The sequence below is a fragment of the Falco naumanni genome, chromosome 2, assembly GCF_017639655.2.
Source record: "Falco naumanni isolate bFalNau1 chromosome 2, bFalNau1.pat, whole genome shotgun sequence".
Classification (NCBI taxonomy): Eukaryota; Metazoa; Chordata; class Aves; order Falconiformes; family Falconidae; genus Falco; species Falco naumanni.
Genome location: NC_054055.1, coordinates 66,988,406 through 67,015,648, shown reverse-complemented (window position 1 = coordinate 67,015,648; position 27,243 = coordinate 66,988,406). Strand labels below are relative to the sequence as shown.

Here is a 27,243-nt window from a genome sequence, read left to right as displayed (position 1 = left end):
GCACATTTCTGAAAGACGCATGGCCTACTTCTCTAAAAATAAAACAAAGGAGAACTGCACAGGCTCGTTTCCCTGAAGTTCAGCATCTGAAGGAGTTCTCTTGAGTCTGAAAGGAGAGGGGCTTGTCAAGCCTTGGCTCTTACAAGCAGTGAGAGCTTTTTTGAACTACTCTGAGCTCTCAGGTTTGCTCTTCATCAAAGAGCTCCACATCCCTCCTAGCCACTTCTCGCAGCAAGAGCTGCAAAAAGAAAGGAGAATTACTGAAGACAGAAGAGGTCTGTGATATGCCAATACCTTCAAGAGGAGCCGATGCTATTCTGCTGCTTCTTTGCACCATCCTTTCACCTAATATTGTTCCCTTCTGGATGTCTGCTGATCACCTGTAAGGCACAAAGAGGAACTCCTTTCTCTCATCTAAAATGCATAATCTGTCACCAGCTGCTTTCTACATGCACGTTTCTCTGAGGGGAGACAGGGCACAGACAGGTGCTCTTGATGGCATAATGCTCTCAGGTGGGTCGTTAGCAGGTGCATCTACATCAGTGTTTCAACCCAGACCAGGAATGTAGTTTTGAAGTGGTGGTCCTAGTTGTCCCCACTCACTGCAGTGTGGGCTGTGTCATGGCAGCGCCACAGGGTGTAATGGGGTTCCCCAAAGGAGGTTAAACCAGACGTGTCTCAGCTGCACACCTGACATGTGCCGATGTGGTCCTGGGGATCAGACCAGCAGTTATCCTCACCAAACTGTGTTGTGTCAATGACAGGTCCTAGGTCATTGCCTATGGTTTTGCTTTACAAATTCACATTTATTGAGTTTGTTACTTGCTAAGACAGACATAGTGTGTCCAGTTCACACATTGAGAGTTAAGGCAGTTTGCAATCTGACATCAGAAAGGTGTTATCCTGCTGGACAGTGGCAGCAAGGGGCAGAGTGTGTCCTTCATTCACAATACAGGCCATGATCTACCTAGAAGCATCCATCAGATATCCTGTTATTGTGGGAACTGGAAATGGTTTCAGTTTCACCTAATTTTCACTCTGCTGCCTTAAAAGGTATCATGACTGATCTTTTCCTACAGGCTTCAAGCTTGTGACAGGACCTTTGTGGGTGCAGGGCATGGGAAATGGTGCTTTGATCGAAGCCTGTGTTGCAGTCAATGGGGACTGGATTCAGTGATCCAGCAGATCCCCTCCAGCCCTGTGCTCCTCCGCCTCCACCTGTACAAATGTCAGAGAGGAGCGGATGGAAACACCTCGGAGTCAGGGGTGTAGATCAAGAACTAATGTTGATGCAGGGTGCTGGGCTCCCAAGTCATTCCATACCCTTTTTCACAAGCTTGTTCATATGGTGGTCTTCAGTTACCTTAGGAAGCAGACACTGATGACATAAATGCTGTTTTGCTGGCATTGTAAGGAAGCTGGTCCTCAGGCATAGGCTGTGTCCATCTCCCAGATGCTCTAGGCATAGACAAGCCTGGAGCTTTTCAATCTCCAGAGCAATTCCCATGGATTTTTTCTGAGTTTGTAAAAAATGTCATTATGACTCAGTGCTGCTGGGTTGTTACCCAAGGGAAAATGCCTATCTTCAGCTTCACTGTTTTCACCAGCACCATATGATCTATCAGAAAGAGACTTCTTTTCCCCAGAAAAGATACTTCTGAAATTTAACTCCCCTGACTCAAAATGATGCCCAAAGCAAGTAGTATTTTCTGGTGTTATGAAATGTTTTTTTTCCCACGCAGTTTTTGGATGTGGAGAGTCCTGTCTCCATCAACTGTAATTACTTCATTTCTTTCTTCTACAAAAGCCTTATTTCCCCATCAAAGCACAGGTGTATTTTTACACAACAGGACAAAACACATTGATGAATCGTAAATGACAACGTAATGCAACTAGAAACTTTCTAAGATATTCTGTAGTTACCTGACTTCAGAAAAAATGCACTAATTCACAAAACTGTATTTTTTCTATCTCTTCGAAGGATAGAAATTACAATGCATTACAGGTGCTCCTCAAACCACTTCCAGCTATGAAGGTGCCAAACAGCTATGGGATGTGCCCAGGGCCCCCCAGCAGTACCCAGCCATGCTCTGAGCATCCCTGGAGGTGCCCAGCTGACTCAGGAGCCACCCATCCCACCCAGCTTGTCCCCATGTCCAACCCTGCTCAGAACTTGCTGACTCTGGCTCTGACGCCACTTGGGACATATGTAGTTTGCTCCATCTCTCTTTGCGAACAAGTCTTGCAGCTTGGGAAACTGAGAAAGGGCCACTTCCAGCCACTTTCTGGTGATTGGCAATCCAGAGATATTTTTACATCTTCCAGTTCCTCCCACAGCTTTTGCAGCGCACTTGTGTGGGTCTAGCCCTAAGATGTGGGCCTGTGGTGCTGTCTTTGCAAAACTCTTGGTTTTCATCCAATAGTTGCATATTGCCTGTTCTGCAGTGGGTTACTCTCCAGTCTGACTACAAGCCAGCAATTCCCATCTAGAGCAGACCATCCCCTCCATTTACTTGTGTGGTAAACAGATCTCTTAAATGCAGCGCAATGGCAGAACATTGTGCTCTTCTTTCTATTTGCCTTTTTTTCTAACAGTGCAAAACCACCCCTTGTTTCCTTAATATTTCTCTAGGAAATACTCCTTTGTAAAACCTCCACCTATTTCTCTTGTATTCTCAACACAGCTGTGGATATTATAAACTCTCCAAATTCTACCACTTCATTATTTAGCTGGATATTAACACAGAAAACATAGAAAATAAGACCAGACTAGGCCCTGGGAGGTGATCTAGTCCAACGCTCTGCCTGAGACAGGATGATCTGTACTTACATCATTCCTGGTAGTTACTTGTCCGATCTGTTCTTAAGGGAAACTTTTGGGCTCCTGGGGAACTTAGTCCTCACCATATGGGGGACTGCTAACGCTGCCTGTATATAGCCCTGTGGTGTGCTGACAAATGCACTCATTTCCCCTTCCTGAGAGCAAGCAGACCATGGAACACGGTTGTACGTAAGACACCTTAGACATCACACCTCTGGCGCCTGCTGGTTTTTGCACTGGTGGTTGCATTATGTGTTTTCCTGGGATACGGTGCATCTGAGCTCGTACATCCACATTTGCTCCACTACTTGCACTGAGGTTTACTGATGAAAAATTGCTTTTGACCAAGTGATATCTCTAGTCATGCCTCTGTCTAGTTTGTTTGGGCTGTGGAAAGAGATCCCACCCAGGTTGTGCGGTGCTCTCCTCCTCCCTGTCAGATACTCCTCTTTTTTTCTGCCATTAAAAAATCTTGGCAAATTTTGCTTTGAGGGTCGAATAATACAGCTGCTTCAGTCTCTCCCTGTGATGGCACTTCCTTTTTATGCAAGGTTATTTAAAAAAACCTCACTTCTCTTTTTGTACGGGGTGGTTTACTCTAAAACCCAACTATTTCTCTTTCAGCAAGCGACAGAGCCTGCAAAAGCCTCCTACCTGTTTTCTGAGGCAGAATGAGGCTTGTTCTGATTTAAAAAAATACTGGGGTGAATATATAATGCTTTTTTCCCCTGGTCTATTGCATTATTATCTTGATATGCCACTTCATTAGATATTACAAAAAAATAGAAATAAGCACTGAAAATGTGCTTTTCTCTCAGCCACTGGTACACCAACCTCTTCACACAGCTCTGTAGCACTCCCGAGGTGGAGGGGCTGACATGCACCAAACTGCCTTGCAGATGGTTTCTATAGATCAGCCTGTAGGCTGGTGCTTATGGAGCAGATGTTACCACGGGACAGCTATTTTTGGAGTTATTTTTGGAGCACATGCTTGGGGCCTTAGTCTGGAGAGCAGTGGTAGATGAGGGTGTGCAGGTAGTCTGAAGGGTTAAGGGTGTGTATAGGAGGGCAATGGAGAAATAGCTGATAGCAGGCCTAAGTGTCTGTCTGTCTGTCTGTCTGTCTGTGTGATGTGTGTGGGAAGTGTGTCCCAGAGCCAAGCAGCTGCTTCTGCCAGTACCAGGAAGGGTACCAGCTGCCTGCAGGGATACACAAGCACACTGAACCATGGACAACCTCTTCCACAGCAGGGCAATCATTCAAGTTGCTGAGCACATGTTGCAAATAATATCTTCACTATTGAGGGAACTGGTTGCATAGGTGTCCATAGCATCTTTGGCAGGGATGTGCCTCCAAAGGAGTGTTAGACAATGTTGCTTAAGCTGTTGGTTTAGCCAAAACACATTGAACTGCTTCTGGCCTTAGTTCTCTTTGATTTTTCTTGGCATCTGATTCTTCTTAATACCTTTTCTCTGTTACATTTTTGCCACACAGAATAGTTCAAAAAAAAAAACCACTCTGCAAATCTATACTCCTGCGGAAGGAGAGAAAATTATTTCCTTCAGATCTAAAGCTGCCAGCCATCTGAAATGAAAACAGGTAATTGAAAGACCCAAACTGAGCACCACTTGTCATAGAAAGTTCTCCCTGGAGGCACTAGATCTCCTTCTTCCTTTGCCAGGAAGAAGTTCAACTCTTTAGACCTCTTTTCCCAAGACAGGCGGAAGCTACTTTGCCAGAGTCCACCAAAAGAGAAAGGAACTGACAGCACAACTTTGTATTTCAGGCACTTCTGAGGTATTGATGGTAGTGTCAGCCCATGCTGTTATTTAACACTTCTCCGTAGCTGAGGCTTCATGTTCAGGTCCCTGCTTTGGGAAAAATGCCTCACAGGTGTACCCAGTCAACACTTCAGAGATGTATACTGATTTCTGTGTGAGCATAAAAAAAGGCTGGAACAGCTGCATGCCTGAAATGTCTCCTTTTCATCCATGCTTCTAAAAGTTTGTCCCAGTAGCTCCTGAGATGTGTTCTAACCACTGCCTACAACCCCCAGACTCTGCAGTGGTGAAGGATGTGGCTGCCCCTTTGCATCTTCCCTCATATGCCTGGAGATCATCAGCATCTTAATGTACATATACCTGGGCAGCACAACTTGAAGAGTCGCAGTCTTTGATGGGAAACTCTCCTTCTCCTGTCTGTTAGAGAGATGAGGGGACCTTTATAATTCCTTTTATAAAACCTTTATATTCCAGGCTCGGCATTTTAGCATATTATTAACATTTGTTAGTATATTGAAGTCGAAGTAAAAGCAGGAAGCAGTAAAGCTTTATCTATTTACACAGCTCATTTTGTCAGGAATATTTATAGTAGTTTGGCCCATAATGTTAATATTACAGGGCTTGGGTGATCCCTTTGCATAAACAGGCAGCATGAAGTGATTGAATCAGTATCAGGCCCACTGCCAGAGAGGTCATATCACATTGCCTTTCCACTTTTTTGTTGCATGACTTCCTAAAAAAACACATGATAGTGTTGCCTCTGAACCTGTTTGCTCCTTTGGACCAAAGTGTGTAATTTCCTAATAATATTTATTAAATGCTATTACTTGCATACCTATTGTATACTAGTGTTCAGTTATAAACACCTCTATTACGTTCTGCCTTAGCCCAGCACAGGTGAGTTTCCAGCCAAGTTTTTTGAGAAAACAGTTTATGATATGATTCTTCTGGGGGAAAGAAGATCTCCACTCAAATTTATTGTCTTCTTGCACCAGCATTTCCTCTGTGTGCTGATTTTTACAACACACAGTAGCACCGACAACATGCGTATGTGATCTGGAAAGGCAATATTGTAGAGTCTGTAATTTTACTGATTATGTTCAGTTTTAAATTATGGGGTGGAGAACCTAATGTGCAATACCCTGGACTATACAGTTTATGCTCTGCAAATGAGGTATAAATGGTGCTCTGCTGGGCAACATTAACGCTTTTGCGTTTCACTGATCTGTGAAGGGATTAATACAGAAAATCCAGTACTAACTATCACTCTTCTCTATGCAGAAAACATGGATGCCTCCGTGTAAACATCACACTTAAGAAAATCACCTTCAGTGCTGGGCACTGAATACTTGATTAATTACTGTATTACAAGCAATGCATTTTGTCATCATTTCTCCAGTAAATATTTCTGATTAAACAGAAATAGAATTGTAAAGGTTTTGCTATTAGTGCCTTTGTGAGCATAATGCACTGACATATAAACAAGTAAACAAAAAAACACCCAAACTCTAAATGTATCCTGGATTGTTTAACGGTAAAAAAGACTTAATATTTCAACTAGGGGAGTCACTTGAAGCTAAACAGTGATATCTAAATGGGTATCAAAACCAACATAAAGTTATAAAAATAGTCACAGGGCACATGAACAGTAGTGGAAGATTTTATCATCCGTTTTGCTGAATCCTACAAATCTCAGGACTCTGCAATTGTGTTTCCTGTAGAAGCAAAAGCTAAAAATACAAAATCTGAAGTACTTCCTAATATAATTTCTTTATATAGAGGCGGATGTGCATTCCTCTTATTTACTGAGGACAGAGATGATTTAGAGTTGCCACCACAAAGCATCTCCTCTGAGAGCTCTCCATGAGGCAAGAAGCAGGGGCTGCTCCAAAACTTCACTTCAGGATTGTCTTTGGCTTCTTGCTCTCTACAAAATGTATAGGTAGCACTTCAGTACAGCTGAGGGTGATTTCCTATTCAGGGTTTAAGTGGAAATTAGGCGGTAGCTATTGATCCACAGGGACTTGCATTGCACTGGTCTGAACTAGGGAAAACCCCCTTCTTTCATGTTATTCGGGTGATTCAGGTCAGCTGAGTTAACTATTTCCACGAGAGAAACTGAGCCCTTTCACCACGTGATTAATTTCCTCTGCTATTTTGATGGAACTTGTTGACTTTTATAACTTCATTTACAAAAGCAGGCAGCAACCACAACTTTCAGTTGACTTCAGCAAGAGCAACTAAGTATTAAGCTTTTCTAAAAAAAAAAATAATCAGGTAATTAGATCGCAGTGTGAGGACAGTTTATGTCTTGCCACCGGATTTTGCATGCAAAGGGAGGTGTCAAGCTGGGTTATATCATATTAGGCTGAGTTATCATATTCATTATTTCAGAGTAGATTTTTTGCTTCTTTGCTTTAAAGAGCCAATCAACCTATGAAATTTTGTAGGCATCCAGAGAAGCTGATAATTAGTGAAATATAAGTAAATAAGTAATTTTCTACCAAGGCTGCATTTAGAAAAATTATTTCTTCAGAAAACTTGGCAAACTATAGTGGATTATTTTCTTTCCTTCTTTCCTCTCCTCCTAGTTCCACCTGGTGTTTCTGCGTGGTATTGTTTTCCTTAGCTACCTTCAATGTTAAGTAATTCATAAGTTATATCTATGGTGCTAGATACTTATGGGCCTCCCTTTAAACCAATTTTCTCTGAATGTTTCAGACTGATTTTTTTTAGCTCACACTACTAGAAAATATGAGTTAGTCCACAGAAGTGCCTAACGTAGGGAATATGATGTATAAAGATCAGCATGAAGAGGACCAGGGCACAAGGTTCTTCGGGAGGGCGAATTGTGGCATGAAGTGGAAACCCTGGGCCGTTTCTTGAATCATACACTTCCAAGCTGATGGAAGACAGGTCACCATTTATGCTATTTTCTTTTATCTTGCATACTACATTAAATAAAACCCCAGCACTTCTTTATAAAGTGAATGTTGTTTGCACCTTTCTAATATAAGCCTATTGAAAATGCAGTGTTCACATGCTGGAACTGTTATTACTAGGCACTTACAGAATACAAGTGCTATAGTTTTTTCTAGAGATGAGTAATTTCTGAGTTTTAAAGATATATATATATATTTATACAGGAGAATGATAAATACCATAGGAAGAAACTAAATATCATGTTTCCTATTCTTCTTTGCAGGCACTGGGGAAGCAGCGAAACTGAACGATGGAGGGGAAGAGCTATAGCTGCAATGAGTGAAATTTTGAAAGTTCCTCTGTACAGCGTGTTTCTCTAGAGACCTGGCTGTCTCCTCCTCTTCCTCAACGTGACATTAAAGTTGATAAACCGCAAAACTGGTTTTGGTCACATCAAATCAGCCATTGGAGGCAGAAGAAGAAAATACTAAGCCATGCCTGCTGTCCTTCCAAGAAATAAGTGCTGTACAAATAATTTTAGCCCGGCATTGAAGGCTTGATTCTAGAAATCAAGTCCTTGAAGGATGCTCAAATGCTGCCTACAAATGAAGCTTCGAAAGATCTCTTCCTATGTAACAAACCACACTATAATGCTGGTGAGCATGCCCTTATGACAGTAGAACTTACCTCTTCATTTATTATTCATGAACACATTATAGTGTCTTCAGAAATATATTCTGCAGCAGGTAATCTAGCAGGGAAAACATAAAATGCATATGTCCAATTATAAGAGACCTTGTAAAGATCTTGTAGCAATGTACTTCCTTAGCACTGGCAAAGTACTGTGTTATAGATTAAAACAACACAAACATATTACAGTTTGTATAGTGTTTCACTTTTATTGGATGTATGTTGCTAAGAAACAAAATTGAAATGTCTCTTTTGAACCTGAAGCCTCTTGGGAGCGTGGTATTGCATATGTAGTAAATGTTTTTCACTTTAGGAAGGATTAAACTGTAGGCCAGGAGCAGCAGGGAGGGTTCATTAGTATTGCATGTTTTCCAGTCTACTACCAATGAACCTAACTATTACAGTAGTAAAAGCTATGTAAGGAGCTTCAGCTTGTTCTGGGATGAAGTGTTGACAGCTGCTTGTTTGAATATTAATAAAGTCTATTGAGTTATTCCCTGCCTGTATTGTTTGTAGCCTGAAACTGTGAAGACTTCTCTGCCTATTGCATCTTTATGTTTCTAAGTACACGCCTGTCTGCAGAGATGGTACCCATTTTGTTCCTAAAGATGGTACGCCTCGTTATAGAGAAAATTACAACCTTGTGCTCCATTAAACATTTATTTTGGCAGCATTGTTGGTTGCTGTTTTCCCTCTTCAATTTAAAGAAGTCAATGCTGATTGAAAGAACATGTGTTCTCTCTTACATATGGTAATTAATCTTCATTCTTCCAAACTTACAAATAAGTCAGTTGTTCCTGAACCGCATGCAAGAAAAGAAAAGTTAATTCTCCTTTTTTTAAGAAAAGACATTTACTAAATCAAAAGTGTGATACAGAAGTGAAGAATTTTACAGTGCACAGTATTCTTTCATCTTTTAGCTGCAGATGGCTTGTTGATTTGACCGTGCATTGATTAACCAATGGCCTAGCAGCAGTTTCTGCTGGCTGGGTGTGCCAGTTAAAGTTTGAGGAAAATACTGAAAACACAATGGTTCAGGTCCTGCTGGGGGGTGGGGTGGGGTGGGGTGGGGAAAGACCTGGAGTTTTCCCTTGGAGAGGTGAGAACCAGTCCCCTGGACACCACTGCTGCCCCAGGGACACAGGCACAACCCCTGTGCCTATGCAGTACTGGGCAGATATCAGCAAGCTGGGCCTCTGGGGAAAAAAACAGGGCTCCAGGGAAATCAGTTTTCTTGGCTGGCTGCTGTAAGTTGAGTAATTGAGTAACCCTGACAAAAACTGGAAATATTAACCATCCCCAGCTGAACACAGTCCAGCCTCTATGAGGGCACACAGATCTCAGAAATTCAGCTATCAAGTGTAAGTTTACTGGCAACTGGGCCTTTAAAAACAACTACAACACAAGAAGATTAAACAGCTAATTTTGAATTCTTAAAAACCCTTGCAATTAGAAATTTATAGATTAACCACAGCAATCTCTTATTCCCTGCGATGGATTTCTCTAAAACAACAGGATGGACATTTCATTAGTGGTAGGACAGCGATGAAATAGTTTGTCTTCTCACAGTTTTGCAGAATGTTATTGCAGGAATAACTACAATGCCGTGCCCGGGCCTCTGCTAGCGGGGTGGCCTTACTGCAATGGTGCAGCTGTGCCAGCCACGCCGCAGGCTCCCTGCAGCCGTCGTGTATCTGCAGTCTCGGTGAAGTACCACAACAGGAGTGTTAAAGGAAAAATTTGCACAGGCGTGGGTACCACTAGGTTTGCTTTAATCACAACTGAGAGCTGGGCCACCGTATCAGTGAGTGGTGGGTTGACCCTGGCTGGATGCCAGGTGCCCATCAAAGCTGCTCTGTCACTGTCCTCCTCAGCTGGGCTGGGGAGAGATAACAAAAAGCTCGTGGGCCCAGATAAGGGCAGGGAGATCACTCAGCAGTTACTGTCATGGGCAAAACAGCCTTGACTTGGGGAAATTAGTTTAATTTATTACCAGTCAAATCAGAGTAGGGTAATGAGCAATAAATATCAAAACTTAAAACACCTTCCCCCTGACCCCTCCCTTTTCCCGGGGGGGGCTGGGGGGGTCCCTCAGGCGGTCCCTGCCGCCCCTGCCCCTCGGGGGAGGCTCCCCACACTCTGCCCTGCTCCAGCCCGGGGTCCCTCCCACGGGAGCGGCTCCTCCGCGACCTTCCCCCGCGGGAGCCCTTCCCCCGGGCTGCAGCTCTTCACGCACCGCCCCCGGCCGGGCCCCCCCGCGGTGCCGCCCTTCAGGCCCGGCCGGCTCCAGCCCGGGCCCCCCGCGGGGTCACAGGCCCCGAACCTGCCCCGGCCCGGGCTCCCCCCCGCGGGGCCACAGGCCCTGCCGGGAGCTGCTCCGGCCGGGCTGCCCGCGGGTCGCGGCCTCCCTCGGGCACCCCCTGCCCCGGCCTGGGGTCCCCCGCGGGCTGCGGGGGGGGATCTGCTCCCCCGTTCGCCGCCATGGGCCGGGGGCACGGCCTGCCCCAGCGGGGGCTTCGCCAGGGGCTGCCGGGGCGTCTCTGCTGGGCGCCTGGAGCCCCCCCTGCCCCTCCTGCCTGGCCGGGGGGCTGCAGGGTGCTGCGCTCACACCTCCTCGCCCCTCTCTTCTGCAATTGTTCTGCAGATTCCTCCATACCCCCCACACCCCCATCCTTCTTAAATACTCATCCCAGAGGCGCTGCCACCGTTGCTGATGGGCTGGGCCTTGGCCGGTGTCAGGTCCATCTTGGGGCCGGCTGGCATCGGCTCCCTCAGACACCGGGGAAGCTTCTGGCAGCTTCTCACAGCAGCTTCTTACCCCTGTAGTCCCCCTGCTACCAAAATGCGATGCAAACCCAGTACAGAGACTTTGTCAGATACCCTCAAAGATGCTGTTAATTTTATGTGTGAATTAGTGGGAAGAAATCAACAAACTGACAAAAATATTTTGATAAATAAGGTAAATGAATTCACCACTAACAGAAGTATCTTTCCTTCAACTTTTAAGAAAAAGTCTGTGTGGCCAAGTGAAGAAAATTTAATCAAATTTATGATCTATGAAGAAGAGAAAAAAATGGAATGTATATTTCATTATCTTACAGCACTGTAACAGACTACTAGAGAGGACAAGGAACTACAGTTCACTATAGTCGTGACCTGAAAAAGTTCCTCAGTACTAGAATAATCTTCTTCAGCCTTTGATGCCATCAAGCTAATTCCTGCAAAGATTAAAAATTCCTTGCATCATTTATGTCAAATTTACTGCAAAGAAGGTAGGCTCATAAATGTTTGAAGTGATTTCTCAGCCCTTTCAAAAGAAAAAAAAAATTAGTTGTAGTAGAAGCTGAAGTTTAAATTTTATAAAAGCCCAAGATGCATCTTGAAAGCCACGCAGAAGGAATGCTGTATAATCACATGGGAAGGACAATGCCTTGCTAGGAGGGCTGAATGTGTAGTGAGAGCTGCACACAGACAATGCCTGCCTGGCTCCATCCATGTCATTAAAAATCCCAAACTACAAGGAATGTGATAAAACTCGTTGAAAAACCATAGTGGTTTGATAGGCTGCCATACTGAGACTGGCAATGGACACCACATATTCCCAGAGGAAGTGCCGTTTTAATTCACAAGTTTATTGAAACAAAATCACAATACAATACAATCATTTTCCTAATGTATAGACTTTAAACATTTATCTCTCACTTCTATGATCAAAAGTATTTTCTTTTTTCTTTTTCTTTTTCTTTTTTTTTTTTTTCAGGGTTTTTTTTTGTCTGGATGAGTCTCATGGAGAACACACTGACTATACAGGGAAGGTGCAAGGGAGGGGACAAAAGAGCGAGGCAGGGCTGTTGGGGAAGATATGTCAGGGCAGCTGCAGAGCCTGCCTGAACATCTGCTGCCATTACACTGCACTCTTAAACACACCTCTTTCTGACCTGTGGCCAGCACAGCCAGCATGTGTGTATGGAGAGAGCAGAGGTATATGGATGTCTTTTCTTTCCAGATTTCAATGTTGTAGTTAAACAGAAAGGGACTAAAGATTTTCTTTACAGTGTCAAAATACTGTCAAGAGGAATTTAAGTAATATGTCCTCCTTAACCAGTCTTCCATGTTGGCACTGAAAAAAATCCACATTCCAAAGAAATGGATTTACTATGACTGTCTTACATGAGGCATCCCAGATACACTCTCCAGATCTTGATGCAAGGGTACGCTGTCACACATAGGTTGCCAGGACAGGCATTTTAACAGCCAACGTACTTTGGGGAGGGTGACCCTGCTGTAGCTTCCATAAGGATTTTCAGCCATTGATTCTGTACAAGCTGTCTCTTGACAGGCAACAGAGTTGTTTCCCTCTCCATGTGTAAGAAAAAGCTTTTCTGCAGAGCTATTGCTGAGCTTCTGCAATGGAGGGGGATGTATATGTAGACAGATACATAAATCTTGGTCAAAAATCTCATCTCCATCAAATCAAAGGAGCAGATAGAAGATGCCATCATCAAATCAAAATTGTCTGTTTTGGAGAAGTATTATCATGGTCTGAAATCAGTTTGTTATTTTTTGCTAGTTATACTAGACTGTTTAGGTCCAATAAAAGGGAGAAAAGACAGAGCTGACAAGTCCCCCTCCTTGCTTCTGCTTAGTATTAATATAACTCACTTCAGAAGTCCAAGAATGCCTTAATTTTTTTTAATCTAAATGTAAATAAAGCAAGCAATGTAAGCATAACTGAATGATCATTTAAACATATAGCAAAAATGCGATAGTAAAAATGGACTGCTGTGCATTCCACTGCAAGTTTAATTACATTGACTCATTCTAAAATAATAATGCCTACCATTCTTATAATGCTTTCCAGGTTTGGGAAGAATCATACAAATAAGAGCTACTCATTGTTATTTAGTAGGCAAATGTTCCCTAGCTGTGCAAACTGAATAGTTACTGTGCACTAGACACTTATAAGCAGCGCAAGCATACAAACAAAGACTGAGAATAATTTCTGTATAATCAAATCTGATGTGGTAGAAGACTGCAAAACAGGTAGCTATTTTCAAGAGCAGCATGCAAATGTATGAAGGTAAAGCTGAAGGTGTAAAATCCATGTGCTGTCCCCAGAAAACCAACATAGACACAGCTACAGACAGCAAGAACTGTCCGTTTCTCCTGTTCTGAACTGAACAGCAAGAAAGATCATGCAGGGAAAAGAAGCAGGAAAGCAGAACAGGCTTTTTTTTATTTTTAACTGAGACGCTAAGCAACACCTAGTGAGTTATTATAATTTAAGGACAACTACAAATGAAGCCTTGGAGTGCTTCAATGTCACTTTACTCTCCTGCAATAGTATTTTGCTTCTTTGAGTCGCTTCTTGTCTCCAGGTACTCTTCAAAGTTAATGCATCAAGAAGGGCTTGTTTCATCCACATGGGAGTGAAGACACTTCCACAGCCTGAAACAGCAGTTGCTTATCAGCTATCTCCTCACATTCACCAAGAGACGTGCGGCAAAACGTGCAGCTCTATCCTGGTGTGTACAACAGCACCTCTGCTTAAGAACCATGTTAATCACATTACCTAATTAGTTCACAAATAATCACTTCACACGTATAATCTGAAGTTAGATGTTTTGGCAGCTGAGACAGGGAAATTAATAAAATCTACTTTTCTTTAAAGTAAATAAAAAACTGTTACTACTTCTGTGTCTCTTTCCATTCCTTTCTATGTTTTTATCTCGGGCTTCTGAACGTTTCATCTTTTTTCTGTTTCCAAACTTAATAATCTGAGTATTTAATTTCTTAATATTTAATGTAGTATTTCCCATGGTCTCTTTGGCAAGAAGAGAAAGTATGTGTGATGACTTTTTTTTTCTTTTCCTTTTATTTCCTTCAGGCCTGGCCTAACTCTCATTTAGGCTCAGGCACAGGGAAGCACAAAAACACATGTTAAACTTTTAACTGTGAAAATGCTTCTTTTTTCATCAAAGACTTTTCAAACACTCAGGAGGTGGTTTTTCTAGTTGAAGCCCAACTCGCAAGTCTCTCCCTCCTTTTCATAGAAGTGTGCTTTTACTTGTCTCTAGTCCCTTGTGCAACTTTGTGTTAATCTTTACCTCTTTTCATCCTTGCTTCCCTTCCTTTTTCCTCATCTCTTTTTCTTCTTGTGTCCCCTTTCCCCCATCTTTGCCTGGTTGTCCATTTCCTCCATCCTCCTCAACGTCCCTCAGCAACTCCCTCCCTTGAACACGCTCCTCCAGGGTGGTTTGAGAGATCCCTTGCCTCCTCCCCTTTGCAGGGTTCTGATGTAGCTTTGCTTCTGCTTCTCCATGATGGCAACCAGCTTGTGTCCAAGAGGGTGCTTTACAGGTGGGTTACAGCAGTCTCTCATTTTAAGCACGTCAGCAATTTCTTCTATTGAAAAAGAAAATATTTGCACATTGCACCTTTTTAAAGCTGTCCCAATATCAAGGAATCCTCTCATCATCTTTGGCTGTTGATTCTCCAGAGTGTTTTTCCTGGATTGAGGATTGGGCAGCTCTGGGAGACCTGGTGACAGGTTGGTTTGGCTGCAAGCCCTGGAGCAACCAGAAGGAAGATGTATGAAAAGAGTCCCTGGAGGTACACTGGTGTGTAACAAAGCGCTTTTGGCTTTTATGTTTTGACAGCAATATTTAAGTTTTCATCTCTGGAGGAAGCAGTTGGAGGTGCTGAAACGATTATGCATTTCGTTACAGATTTTCCAGCACTTCCCCCTCCTTGCTGAAGCAATGGCTTTCATCCTTAAAGGTTCTCCATTACTCTTTTTTCTTAAATTAACAGTTTTACTCCAGAGAAAGCCCAAGTCCTTGATACTGTATTTCACATTTCTCCAGGCATCAGTATTATTTATAGTTTGAAACTGTTGAGTTTGGTATTTCTTTCTGCAAGGACATAGGTTAGATTACTGGACATTACTCAGCAACAAATAATGATCTGAGCGCTGCATCAGGCGCTTTTTAGCTTTACACTTACACCTTCTCCTCTAGAGTAAGACAAGAGCAGCAAGAGATTCATGGCTTTCTGCAGACCACAATTTAGTAAATTTTACTATACAGTGTTTCGATTACCCTTATCACAACAGGGTCATCTCGCTGTATACATCAGAAGTTAACCGTAGAGTCATAAAGCTGACAGAAAGATTTTTCTGCAGCCTTCCTGACACAGCTCTCACAAAAAGTCAATTTTAAAAGTGTCACTTGAGAGAGCAATAGAAGGGCTTCTGCAAGCGCTTGGATTGCAGTCCCGGAATCCAGAAGCTCCCTGTTACAGCACAAGCACAGGTAGAGGGGAAAGCTTGGGCTGGGGGTTTGGCCAGAGGTGAAAATTCCCTTTGGCAAGATTACGACATATTTCAGTTGTAGTTTCCGCCTTAAGTAGGCCCTTTAATGGTACTAGCGGTTGAACATTAGTCAAAAAGGGATTTTTCAAAAGATACAGTAATCTGAAGAATGGGGCTTCTCCTGTGGCTTCTCTGAGGGGCAGCCCTGTTCATATGGCATACGTGCAAGTGGCCGCACCTGATTTTTTAAAACCCCCTGTGGTGAGTATACACCACGGATGTGTAACTGCAGATTGCCAGGATCTCGCTTCTCCCAGCAGCGCCTGAGCACCCGTTCACACGGAGTCCCGGCACCGTCCCGCTGCTGCATCCGGGACGCGGGCACTGGGGGGAGACCGGACGGGGCAGGGGCACAGGACACCCGGCGGAGACACGGGGCGCGACGCTCCCTCTTACTGTCACCTTTGCAGCCCCCACAGGGCTTGGGCACGACACGATAACGATCAAAACACGATTATATGGGGACGCGCTGAAGCTCGCGGGCTGCGGGGGCGCAAAGCACCGGGGCTGCCCGCTGCGTCCCGCCGCGCCCGCCAGGGGGCGCCGCGCCGCCAGGGATGGCGGGGCCGGACGGCGGCGCGGACCCCGGCCCCGGCGCCGGCCCACGGGGCAGGCGCTGCTCCCCCGAGGGGGAGGCAGTGCCCACGGACCCCCTCCCGACCGGCCGGCACCGCGACCCCCGCGGCTCTCGGGGCGCCCGGCCCGGGCTGCAGGGGTTCCCCCCCTCCCTGCCCGGGTGTCCTCAGCTTCCCCGAGGGGGGTCTCCTCCGCCTGCCCCCGGCAGCGTGAGGCCGCACTGCCCGTCCGGCAGCCTCCGCCTGGAGGAGGAGGAGAAGGAGGAGGAGGAGGAGGCGGCGGCGGAGGGAGCCGCGGCGGAGGAAGGCGGGCGGCGAGCCCTGCTGGGTCGGGTTACAGGGAGCCATGGAGCGGCGGCGAGGCGGCGGGGCGGGCGGGGACCGCCCGCGGGGCGGCCGCCGTGCCGCGGGCGCCCCCCCGGGGCTGCCCGTCGCTCCCCGCCCCGCGCGGAGGCGCGGCGGGCGGCTCGGTGGGCCGCGCCGGGCCCCGCCGCTGCTGCTGAGCCGCGCCGAGCCGAGCCGCGCCGGGCGGCGGGAGGAGGCGCGGGCAGGCAGGTGCCCCGCTCCGCTCCGCTCCGCTCCGCTGGCATCGCCGCTGCGCCGCGCGGCCGTGGGCAGCGCCGCCCAGGCAGCCCCCGAGGTCGCCGGGGTCCGCCGCCGGGGGCAGCCCCGCCGCCGCCTCCCCGTGCACCCCCGCCGCCCCGATGGCCCCCACCGCGCCACCGCCGGCCCCCCCCCCGCCGGCGGCGGCCGCGGCGGCCCTAGGGGCGTCGGGGCCCTGCGCTGCCCCGCGGAGGGGAGGCGGAGGCGGCGGCGGCGGGGCGGGGGCGGAGGCGGAGGCGAGGGGGCGGCGGAGCGGCGGCGGAGCGGCGGCGGAGCGGGAGCCGGCAGCGGCGGCGGCGATGGACGAGTCGTCGCTGCTGGACCTGCTGGAGTGCTCCGTGTGCCTGGAGCGGCTGGACACCACGGCCAAGGTGCTGCCGTGCCAGCACACCTTCTGCCGCCGCTGCCTGGAGAGCATCGTCAGCTCCCGCCACGAGCTGCGCTGCCCCGAGTGCCGCATCCTGGTGGGCTGCGGCGTGGACGAGCTGCCCGCCAACATCCTCCTCGTCCGCCTCCTGGACGGCATCCGACAGCGGCCCCGCGCCGCCGGGGGCGCCAGCGGCAGCCCCAGCGCCGCGGCCCCCGCGTACCCCCAGCCCGCCGCCGCCCCCAGCGCCGTCGCCGCCGCCGCCGCCTCGGCCGCTGCCAGCCTGCGGGAGCTGGCGGCCGCCAGCCGCAGCGCCCTGCTGGGAAAGGTGGGTGCCGGGCCGGGGGCGGGCGGGCCGGGGGAGCGCGGCCGGGCGTGTGCGCGTCCCCGCGGGGCGCCGGGCGGGCGCGGCGGCGGGACGTCCCGCGGGGCGGCGGGGGCTGTCTGCCGGCGGGGCAGCGCGGCGGGGGCCTCTCCCCGCGCCCCCGGCCCGCGGTTGCGGTGCCCGCCCCGCGGTGCAGCGGTGGGAGGGAGGCAAGGGGGTGTCCTCGAAGTACTCCGGGCGGCGGGAGGGGCCGGGGCGGCGCGGGACCCCCCGGCGGGGGCTCGTACGAGCTGTCCGGCAGCCGCCGCCCCGACGGGCCCCGGGGCGGCCCGCGGTGTAGCGGGGCTGGACGCGGGTCCCGGAGTTAAGAACGACGAAGTGCCTCCAAAGCGCGTTTCTTCGGCTGCCGGCCGCTGCCGGGTGTCCGTCAGGTGCAGCAGGAGCTGGCTCCTGCTCCCGTGCTGCCTGCGGGGATAAGTCGCTAGAAACAGCTGGCCGGGCCGGCACCCCGCGCCGGCATCTGCCCCCCGAGCCCCCCTCTGCTGCCGGGCGCCGTGAAGGGTCCGCCTGGCTGCAGGACAGCCGGAACCGAGTGGGGCTGGGGACTGAAGTTTCCCTCCCCAAGGGAATGTAATTTCATTTTTGTCTATAAGGTGTGTGATTTATTGAAGGAGAGCACTGACGGCAGCGTATGCATTTGTTTATTTCAAAACGGTAATCGAGTGCCCGGTCTTGCTCCCTTTACAATCTATGGCGAGCGTTTCATTGACTCAAAGGGGACAAGATCAATTCCTCTACATCATTGTATAATCTGATATGATAAAATTTACTATGGGACCTCTTTAGGAGGCTTTGGAGTGGAGATGCTCTGAAGACTGTGCACTTCATCTTATGACTAATGTCACATATATACATATATATGTATAGTGGATATATTTAATTGTCTTTGATCTCTCATGGAATCTGCTTGAGCCTGTAGTTTAGTGTACAAGCTTTTGATTTGGAAAGGTCGATGCAGACATTCCTTGTGAGGTTGTATTGCTATAGTAAATGTTTCAATTAATTAATTTCCTTTTTTTTTTTTTCCTGAGAAAAATGAATAGACCTGTACCGGCGTTTTGAAGTTTTGCCTACAGGAAATGATGGCAAATGCCATACATTGTTCCATAAAATTCAGTTTTGGAGTCTGAAGTGAAATGTGCTTGGCGATATTTCTGAAAGGGTAGATCCTTTATTACTGAGCTGTAGTCCTCAATGCTTTTCAGGTGTTTAATAACGATTTGTCAAATTTAGAGAAGGAAAAAAGGCAATGGGATTCTGTCCTCTGCTTTTTTGCTTGTTTGTTTTTCAACTAAACTTAGTGTTACAGCTGTGTCATAGCAGACAACTCCTGTCATCTTGATTTTTAGCATTCTGAAAAGGGAAGTTTGCATTCATCAGATAGATTAAAATACAGTATCCTCATGGTCTGGTTTCGTGTCCCAAAGAGTCTTACCTTACTGGAGGTAGGGTCTGCATGGAAGGCTTGTTGCACCTGCTGGGTTTGTGTTGCAGAGGCAGGGTCTTGCACCCTGACCAGGCTTTTGTGACTGTCCAGCATGAAGGCAATCTCTGGTTTTCATATATTTAAATCCTAGTCAGGCTGGGACGTTACAGGGGGTGGTGTGTGGGGTGGTGTGTGTGCATGTAAGGAAATGCTTGAGGAGGAAAGTTACTTGAGAGTAATTTTATACGTTAATGCAGATTTGAGAGAAGTTGAATTTTGATTATTTTACAATAAATTGGCAGGCTTTTTATAAGTCACTTCCCTATCCGTTATTGCAGATACCATATAGTAAACAAAACCACATCCCATTTTCTGGCTTTGATTGTATAGCACTTCGGTGAGCATCTTCAGTTCTATCGTCTGCTTCTGTGTGGGTTTTTACCCAACTGAATTTGATAGAAAACAAAGTTACACATGACCTGAGAATCACATTTCAGCTTTTATGTTTAACAACTGCAATTTTTCCCCCCTTGATAGGGCTAATGGGTGATTCTGGGGCAGTGGGTCTGCTGGGGCAGAGTGGGTCTGCGAAACTGTTTGCTTGGCCTTTTGACTCCTGGCACAATTTTATCCTGGAAATCAATGCCTTGCGCTTGATCCTTACAAGGTTCATTACAGTGAAAGAAAGTCTGAACTAATCTGCTTTTTAAAAAAGCAGCAGGGGAGAATAATCCTCCTTGGAGCTGCTGATACAGCTGATCGCTGAGCTATCCTGGAGACAAGAGTACAGAACCTCTCCCTGTACTAAACAATAGATGGTACAAACCAGTCTAGAATTAGGCTTTTTGAGGCTGGTACTGAAGAGCAGAATTGCATCCCTTTCAGTCTTTTGTTGGTCTTTGACAGCTTAGCTCCCTTGGAGAGAGCTTCAGTGATTCTTTATGAGACAATACATATATATATATATATATATATGTATAATTTCAGAAAGTGCTGTAGATTTGCTGCCTGGGGCTTAAATGCAAATTACACTATTTTACTAATTAATACCTTTCGTTTTATGTAATGTGGTATATAAAATGGGACATACCATTATGGGCTTTTTAGTTGGGAAGGAAACTGCTAATTGTGAAATGCAGTGGCAGAGAGCCAAGGTCACTTTTATCAGACTTCAGACTTGCCCAGATCCTCGGACTGATATGTTAGAATCACACCAGGGATCTGTTTCTATGAGAATTTTAATTAACCTTAGAAGACACTGCAGGGCCAGCTTCTGTGTTGCTACTATGTCTGTGTTTTGCTTCTACACCTCATACTTCAGGTTGCATAGACAGTATTTTCTAAAATCAATGAATATTGTTTATCACTTTGGCAAAACTTGTGGGGGGTGGGGGTGGTGTATTTCTTTATCTGGTCTTCGGTCCTTCTTTTCCCATAATCTGTCGCAGACTTGGTCTATCCAGAGTGCTGAAACCCAGCGTGAGAGGATCTGGGGATGAACTGGCACTGGCACTGCTCCTAAAGGGGTACAAGGCCATTCTTCAGAAACACTTCTGAAATACTGTAAATGTTTTAAGATATGTGATATACATTTTCAGTATGAGAGAACTGGAAGTGGTGGTTACCTACTAACACGTGCTTGAAAAATATCTGAGATTCTATTGATACATAGTGGTATGTGACCTTTAGTAAGCCAGTTAGGTGCCCAATGCCTCTATTTCAGGCTGTAAAAAAGCAATGGTCTGTTTCTAAATAGTATAGCGTATTTGGGGATGTTTATGTTAAAGATGCTATGTGAATGCAGGGTATGGTATTAGACATTATAAAGGAAGGGGTCTGACTGCTGAAAGAGCGCGCTGGAAGAACGAGGGAAAAGAAATCCAGCAACTGTTAGAGTAGCCCCCCAGGGGATAAAGCAGGAGGCTAAGAGTGGTTTATAATGGTAGGCGCATTACACACAAGGTTATAATTTATTGGCTCTTCTGTTTCCATTACCACTGTCAAACCGCTTGGGGAATTCAGGTTCTGTCAAAGTAAATGGCTCCCTTAGATTGTTGAGGCATTATGGTAAATTTGCCTTCTTTACCGAGTGTGGGGTTTGGGGTTTCTTTTTAACAATTATTGCAGTTTATCACTTCAAATTTTTTTCAGGAGTTCTTGAGATCTAATGGCCAGCTAAATGCATACAAGTCTTTACCAATTTCCTCTCGAACCAGGCATATCCCCCTCCAGGTGTGGGGCTTATTGCTTGCTTGCAACACAAACTGAGAACAACATTAGCATGAAAAATAAAACAACCTAGAAAAACAAAAGGTCTCATGTTTTCCCCAGAAGAGGGAACATGGCTGAAGTGACGGATGGGCATGTGGTGGGTTACCAGATGGGGGTATAGGTAACAGTAGAGAGTAAGATGTGCGCATAAGGAAAATGATGTGTCAGCATGCTTGAGTGAAGTGACAGATGGGCTTTGCTCCTCTGTGTTGCACTGGATGCTTCTCCCATGTATCAGCTTTGCAGAGCTATTTCACTGTTTCAGGTGGAAGGCTGCCATTTGCCAGCCCAGAAAAAAGATTATTACCATTGGCTTCACAGGAGTTTTGCAAACAGAGGGAGCAGCACTAATTTGCTGCCTAGGCTTTTCGGTCGCCTTCTTTGTAGAAATTCTCCAGAAAGAGACATTGAGGCATATATTTATTTTTTTTTAATGAGAATCCTGCCTCACCTGCCACTGCTTACAGTGGATTGAATGTGGAGTAGGCCTTGCAGTAATTTTCTGCCCCCGCATTTCCTTCTCGGATACTTTGTCTGTCAGGTGAAGATCCCACCTTGGGTTTCACGGGAGGAAGCAGATGGATTCTGGTGTTTATATGCATTTTTATCTGTTACAAGCAGCAGTGGATTGTGTAGGGGACACACTTGGTCTTGGGCAGAGGAGACTCTTCAACTTGGGTTTCTAATGGTCAGATTTGCACAGACAGGAGTGCCATTCCTGTCACCAGTGCACAGTGTGCATAGGCCCATGGACTTACCTTACTTTTGTTCTTTCCCTCTGACTTACTTGCTTCTGATACTTTGGTTTGGCTGGCCAGTGCCTGAAGTTTGGTGTAAAGCCATCCGAATAGGACTGATGTTCCACATGTCAAAGTCTCTGATCTTGAGGATTTTTCTTTTTTGTCTGGCAGATGGCTAAAAAATATGTTTCAATGCAGGAGATTAACAATCATACAAGAGTGTTGTGAAAAATATAGCCAGGAGTATTTAAAATCCCAGTAATGAAACCTGTCCTCATGGAAGTGAGTGAACATAGGAGAGGGGCTTGCTGAGGGGCTGAAATTAGTCAGAATTCAGAAAAATTCGTCATTCACTGAGCTTACGCTTTTCAGAAAGCCTGCCATTCGCAGGTGTCATCTACCTGTCCATGATGTTTTCCAGAAATGGCGTATTTTTACCTGTCTTTGGATGATGCTGTTAACTTTTACTTGCAAGCTAGAAAAATGCATGATGGGCCTGCTGTCACCAAAGGATGCCACTGTTGACAGTGGACTTTTCCTTCTGGATAGAAATGGCCAGCAGTGGTTCAGTCAGCTCTAGAGAGGTGTGGGGCCATGGAGAAGACTTTGCACCACTAGCCCCAGACCCTCCCTATTAGTCTGTCAGTGTAGCTTGCCTCTGTGGGACTGCTCTTGCTGTCAGATGTGAATGCTAAGTTTAATCCCTGCACGTCATCCCTCTGAATGATTCATGAGGAACGCCGGTAACGCTTAGTGTATGACAGTGTTCAGCGTTTGGTAGCTGGTTACTCAAGGAGAGATGGATAGACTTGCTTGACTCAGCCCTAACATCTTGTGCACATTTTAATTCTGGCAAGTTTTTTTCCCACCTCCCCTAAATCTCTGCTGTTTGGGGTGACAGCACTGCTGTGGTGTTAAGGCTGAGAAGGAAGAGCGAGTGTGGTTCTGTGCAGATCCATTGACCTCTTGTGAGCTGCCTGAACTTTCTGAGCTTCACATTTCCCAGCTGAAAACCAGCCCCAGCTGCGCTCACCCAGTCTCATGTGCTTTGCGATCTTCAGAGGGAAGCTGCCTTACAAACACAGAGTTATTACTAGAGAGGCTGGGATTTGGGAAGATTAAAAAGCACCAACTGTATACTCTGGAGCTACAACAGTTATTTGCTGCTGCTGCATGGAGCTTGGCAGAGATGCTGCACTTTGTGGGGGACGTCGGTGCAGGGATGCAGCAGCGAGCGCTGTGTATGGGCTGTAACAGTACACTGTATTCCTTGTTTCTAATCTTATCAGTTCATGTTCAGGCAGACTTGTGGTGCTGGCCAAGTGCCCAACAGGTCAGACCGGCTGAAGGTGCTGGCTGTTAATGCCCAGTGCCTGTACTTACAGGTCAAGGGGAGGCTATGCATGCTCTTGCTAGACAAAGCTGTCCATGCAGTCAATAAACTGCCACCTAAAATGCTACAACAATATTTTATTTATGCTGTGGAGGATGTTATGCTCTGGGAAGGTCTTTAGAGTTGTTTTTGTTTACTGTCCCATAATTTTAGGTTAATAATCCCATTATGGTTTTAACTTGAAAAGGCTGTCTGGGTACTTCTTGAGCTTTGCACTGCTGTGTTTCGAATATCCCCTCTAATTTCACTATTCTGTTCAACATTTCATGCTGTCTCTGTTAAGAAGCACTGCTTAGATTTCAGATAAATAACATAACTCCCTCTTGAATGTCAGTAACCCACCTCTAATATCTGTAACTATGGGATGCCAGTTTCTTTTGAAGTCCACTCTTCCTTAGAAGCCTTTTCTTATGCTTCAGAAGGCCAGTTGTAACTAATATTTCCATCTGATTAATGTCTTTAAGCATTGCAACATTGTATTTGCTGACCTCTACTCACTGGATTCATTCAGGTTTCAGGGAATTGGTGGCTTCTGCAGACCAAAACTGCTGGGGATGCATGCTGTTTCAGCTTTCCAGCACTCACTTATCACATATCAAGCCAAATTTTTGCAAGTGTTTTCAATGCAGTCTTGTTAAAATCTGGTATTTTGCAACAGGTTTTCCCAATCTGGGGTAAGCTGTCATGGGAAGAACCCAGGCTTAGTTCTAACAGGACATGAGAGCCTGGACAAAGATAAACTATGGGATTTGAGAAAGCTGCATGACCTTGGCCTTGCCCCAGCTCCCACAGCAGCTTTGCTTCTGCAGCTGGGGAGGGAGCAACAGGGAAACGCAGTGCCAGCTGAAAGCTACCTATTTATCCCTAGTCTTGCACCAAACCAAACTGCTCCTGATTACAGAAGCCTCTTGCATGGAGCAGACTGGTACTTTGGCTGGAAGGTTGCTGGCTTGACCGTTATGCAAAAGAGAGTAAAAAAACCAAAAACAAACCAACACACACACACAAAAAAACCCCAAACCCCAAAAAACAAAAAACAAAAAAGGAGAGTAAAAAAAGTGAGAAAAATTTCTTCCTAGTGCATCATGCAGATGGACCTGGGAACAGGTTCTCCCCATTTACCAGCCCCAGATCCTCTTTCTTCTGCCAGTTCAGATTCCTTTGACAGCTTGAGCCATGCCTTTTCCTGACATGTTGGGGTGGTGGTGGGGTTGCTGATGTGCTAGTTTTACTCACTTGGCTCTGTTACTGTCTTCCTCAGCAGTAATGTTAAACTCGTTACCTCCTCTTTGTGGGAAGTTTTGCTTATGTTGCTAGAGCATTGCTGAAAAACCTTTTAAACTGTTTGAACAGCTTTTTAAAAAACACAGCTTGTGCCCAATAATTTAATCTAATTGTCTTTGCATGTAATTTGAATGTTTTTATTCAGTTGGAAAGAACAAACATTAATTTAACGACACATACATGAGATTCTCAGTTCAGGGGAAGGACAGAAGGAGGGAATATTACTTTTGGTATTAAAAAGACATTTTGTTTTCAAAAGTAGAGAGAAAAATGTAAAACATCTGGAATTAAGAGCACTTTCTGCCCAGTCTTTTAAGCACAGCTTCCACCAGCTCCACAGAACTTGCTGTGCACCGGTTGCTGTTAGTTGGGGTCACCTGTGAACGCAGGCGATGGGCAGCCCACTATCTGTCCAAAGGAGCTGATGGGGCTGCACCCCTCCTCTGCTCCTCTTCTGGGGATCACCGGGAAGGTCTGGTGCCTGATCACCAGGCTTGGTCCTCCGCATCGGCAGGCCAGCTATCAAGGGGTTAAATAGCGAAAACCATTGTCAGGTTTGTCCTGTAACTGGTTTCTGGTGCTTTCAAAGCATGGGTTGGCCCCTGCTGAAGTTTGGCTTCTTGTCCCATTGGAACGGTTGGGATTTTTGGTGTGACCAGTCTGTTTCTGTGAGGCTGAGCCCGGTGAGGGCAGGGATTTCTCAGTGGTGCACGTCCTCTTGGATGCTGGAAAGCTGCTTCTGCAGCAGGTCTCTGTCTTGTCCCATTTTGGAAACTGGAAGGCTCAGCAGTCTGGTTTGCAGTGCTGGGTGCCAGAAGAGGGAAGGCTTGTGGGATTTGCTAATTAAAAAAAGAGAGAGATGGGAGTGTTTTCTTTCACCATGGTGATTGCATAACATAACTTGACTCAGGGATGGTGAGGAATTTTTGTCTGCTCTTGAAGGTGACTGGACAAAGGTGCAAAAGCCCTTTCCCACTGCAGCATTCAGCCATGCTTTGTTTTGAAGATATCTTAAGGATTTGTGCTAGTGAGGAATTTGTCCCTCGTGTTGGCTGTCAGCTGGAATATGATTTATCAGACAAGTGAAACTAAGGCTGTATATGGTTAAGGAGTGCCTTTCTGTGCACAAAAATGGCATTTATGGGAAGAGATTGCTTCTTAGTTGATGCTTAGAGTGTCTTTCTGCTGCTACAGCAACAGGCATGAGAGTCTGATTATTCAGGCAAGTTAGCATTAATTTTTCTTCCAAGTTTTTCAAAAACCTGATCCAAACCAATATGAATTGGCCGTTGCTAATTTTAGAATGGTCTGCTTCCATGAGATAACAAATCCCAGTTTTATTTTAAAGAGAAAATATTTTAACAGAAGACTGGCAAGATTGTTATCGAAATGATCATTTCTCCTACAGTCTCAGTTATTTTCAGAGCGAGGACTAGATTAGACACATCATCTGAATAATATTGATTTTAATATGTATTACTGTCTCATTAAGCTGTTAAAGTCTTTCCCCTTCTGGACGAGGTTTGTTAATTGCTGCAGTTGATGTATCATTAAAGTGGGTTTAGGTGCAAGATGGGTAGAGGGAAAGAGAGATCTAAATTGTTGATTGTGCTGTTGTGGATGGACTTTGGGTAAAAATATTGCAGTCCTAACCAAACCAAGGAGACCCTGCTGTGTTTGGTGTGCTGCCTCCTGATTGCCTTCCAACTGACAGCCAAGAAGTCAGCCAAATAGAGACACGATCATGTTTACTTCATTAAATGATCATTTCAGTAAAGATTACTGAACATGTTTATTTGCGGATTAATTTCAGGCTAATTCCAATCAAAAACTCCTGTGTGAGTTACTATGAAAATACATGATTTTATGAATTTACTTTCTAATTTCTAATTTTGTTTTGAAACAGCTTTTAGCAGGCTGCCTTTTTATTGGCTGCCTTCTTACATGTTTTGAAATGCTTTAATTGCAGCTTGTATAGTGTCATCCCTATAAGTAAATCAATATGTTTTCATTTCCAATAAGAGTAATAATTTATTAATTTTTAATTAATTCAGTAAAGTGGAAGGAAGTAGAGGAAAGCTTTTGTTTTGATCGTGTTTTGATTGAGTTCTGTTAACATTTATCTGTAAATAAGGTACACACACAAATACATGCATGTATGTGTATGCGTAACATACAGGTATCTCTGTGAATGTGTAGTTTTTTGACAGAAAAGCCTGTTCCTTGCATTCTTCTGGAGTCCATATCCAGTTCAGTAAATTGTATGGTATTGTCACTGTGTGCTAGGCATGGGTGTTATGTTGTGTCACGGTGCAGTAGCTGGTCCTGCTGCATCTCTGGACATGTGCCTGTGGTAACCCCCTGTGACAAGGGCATGCCTGCTTGAGGGGTGATAGGTGTGCACATATGCATCTTCCTCTCACACCTTGAAAATACAGATCAGCGCTTCTCATGTGAGGGAGGAGGGATGCCCACCAAGGGGAGGAGGAATTGGCTGGAGGGGAGGCAGGGGAATGGGTTCCAGCCTGTTGCGAGGGGCCTGTCCCTTGAGGATGCTGAGGCCCGTCGTCACGGGCTATTCTGGTCCTTGCTGCCAAGTCTCCTTGCGATTTT

At 46.0% G+C, this 27,243-nt stretch overlaps 1 protein-coding gene across 1 annotated transcript in view; it reads left to right on the top strand.

Annotated features, from left to right (window-relative positions):
• Positions 1 to 17,015: 17,015 nt before the first annotated feature.
• SH3RF3 (SH3 domain containing ring finger 3) overlaps positions 17,016 to 27,243 on the top strand; it is a 257,818-nt gene continuing 247,590 nt past the window's right edge. The window contains exon 1 of the mRNA XM_040584167.1: positions 17,016 to 17,459. Coding sequence (XP_040440101.1) covers positions 17,064 to 17,459 — 396 coding nt within the window. The 5' untranslated portion in view covers positions 17,016 to 17,063. The remainder of the gene's footprint in view (positions 17,460 to 27,243) is intronic.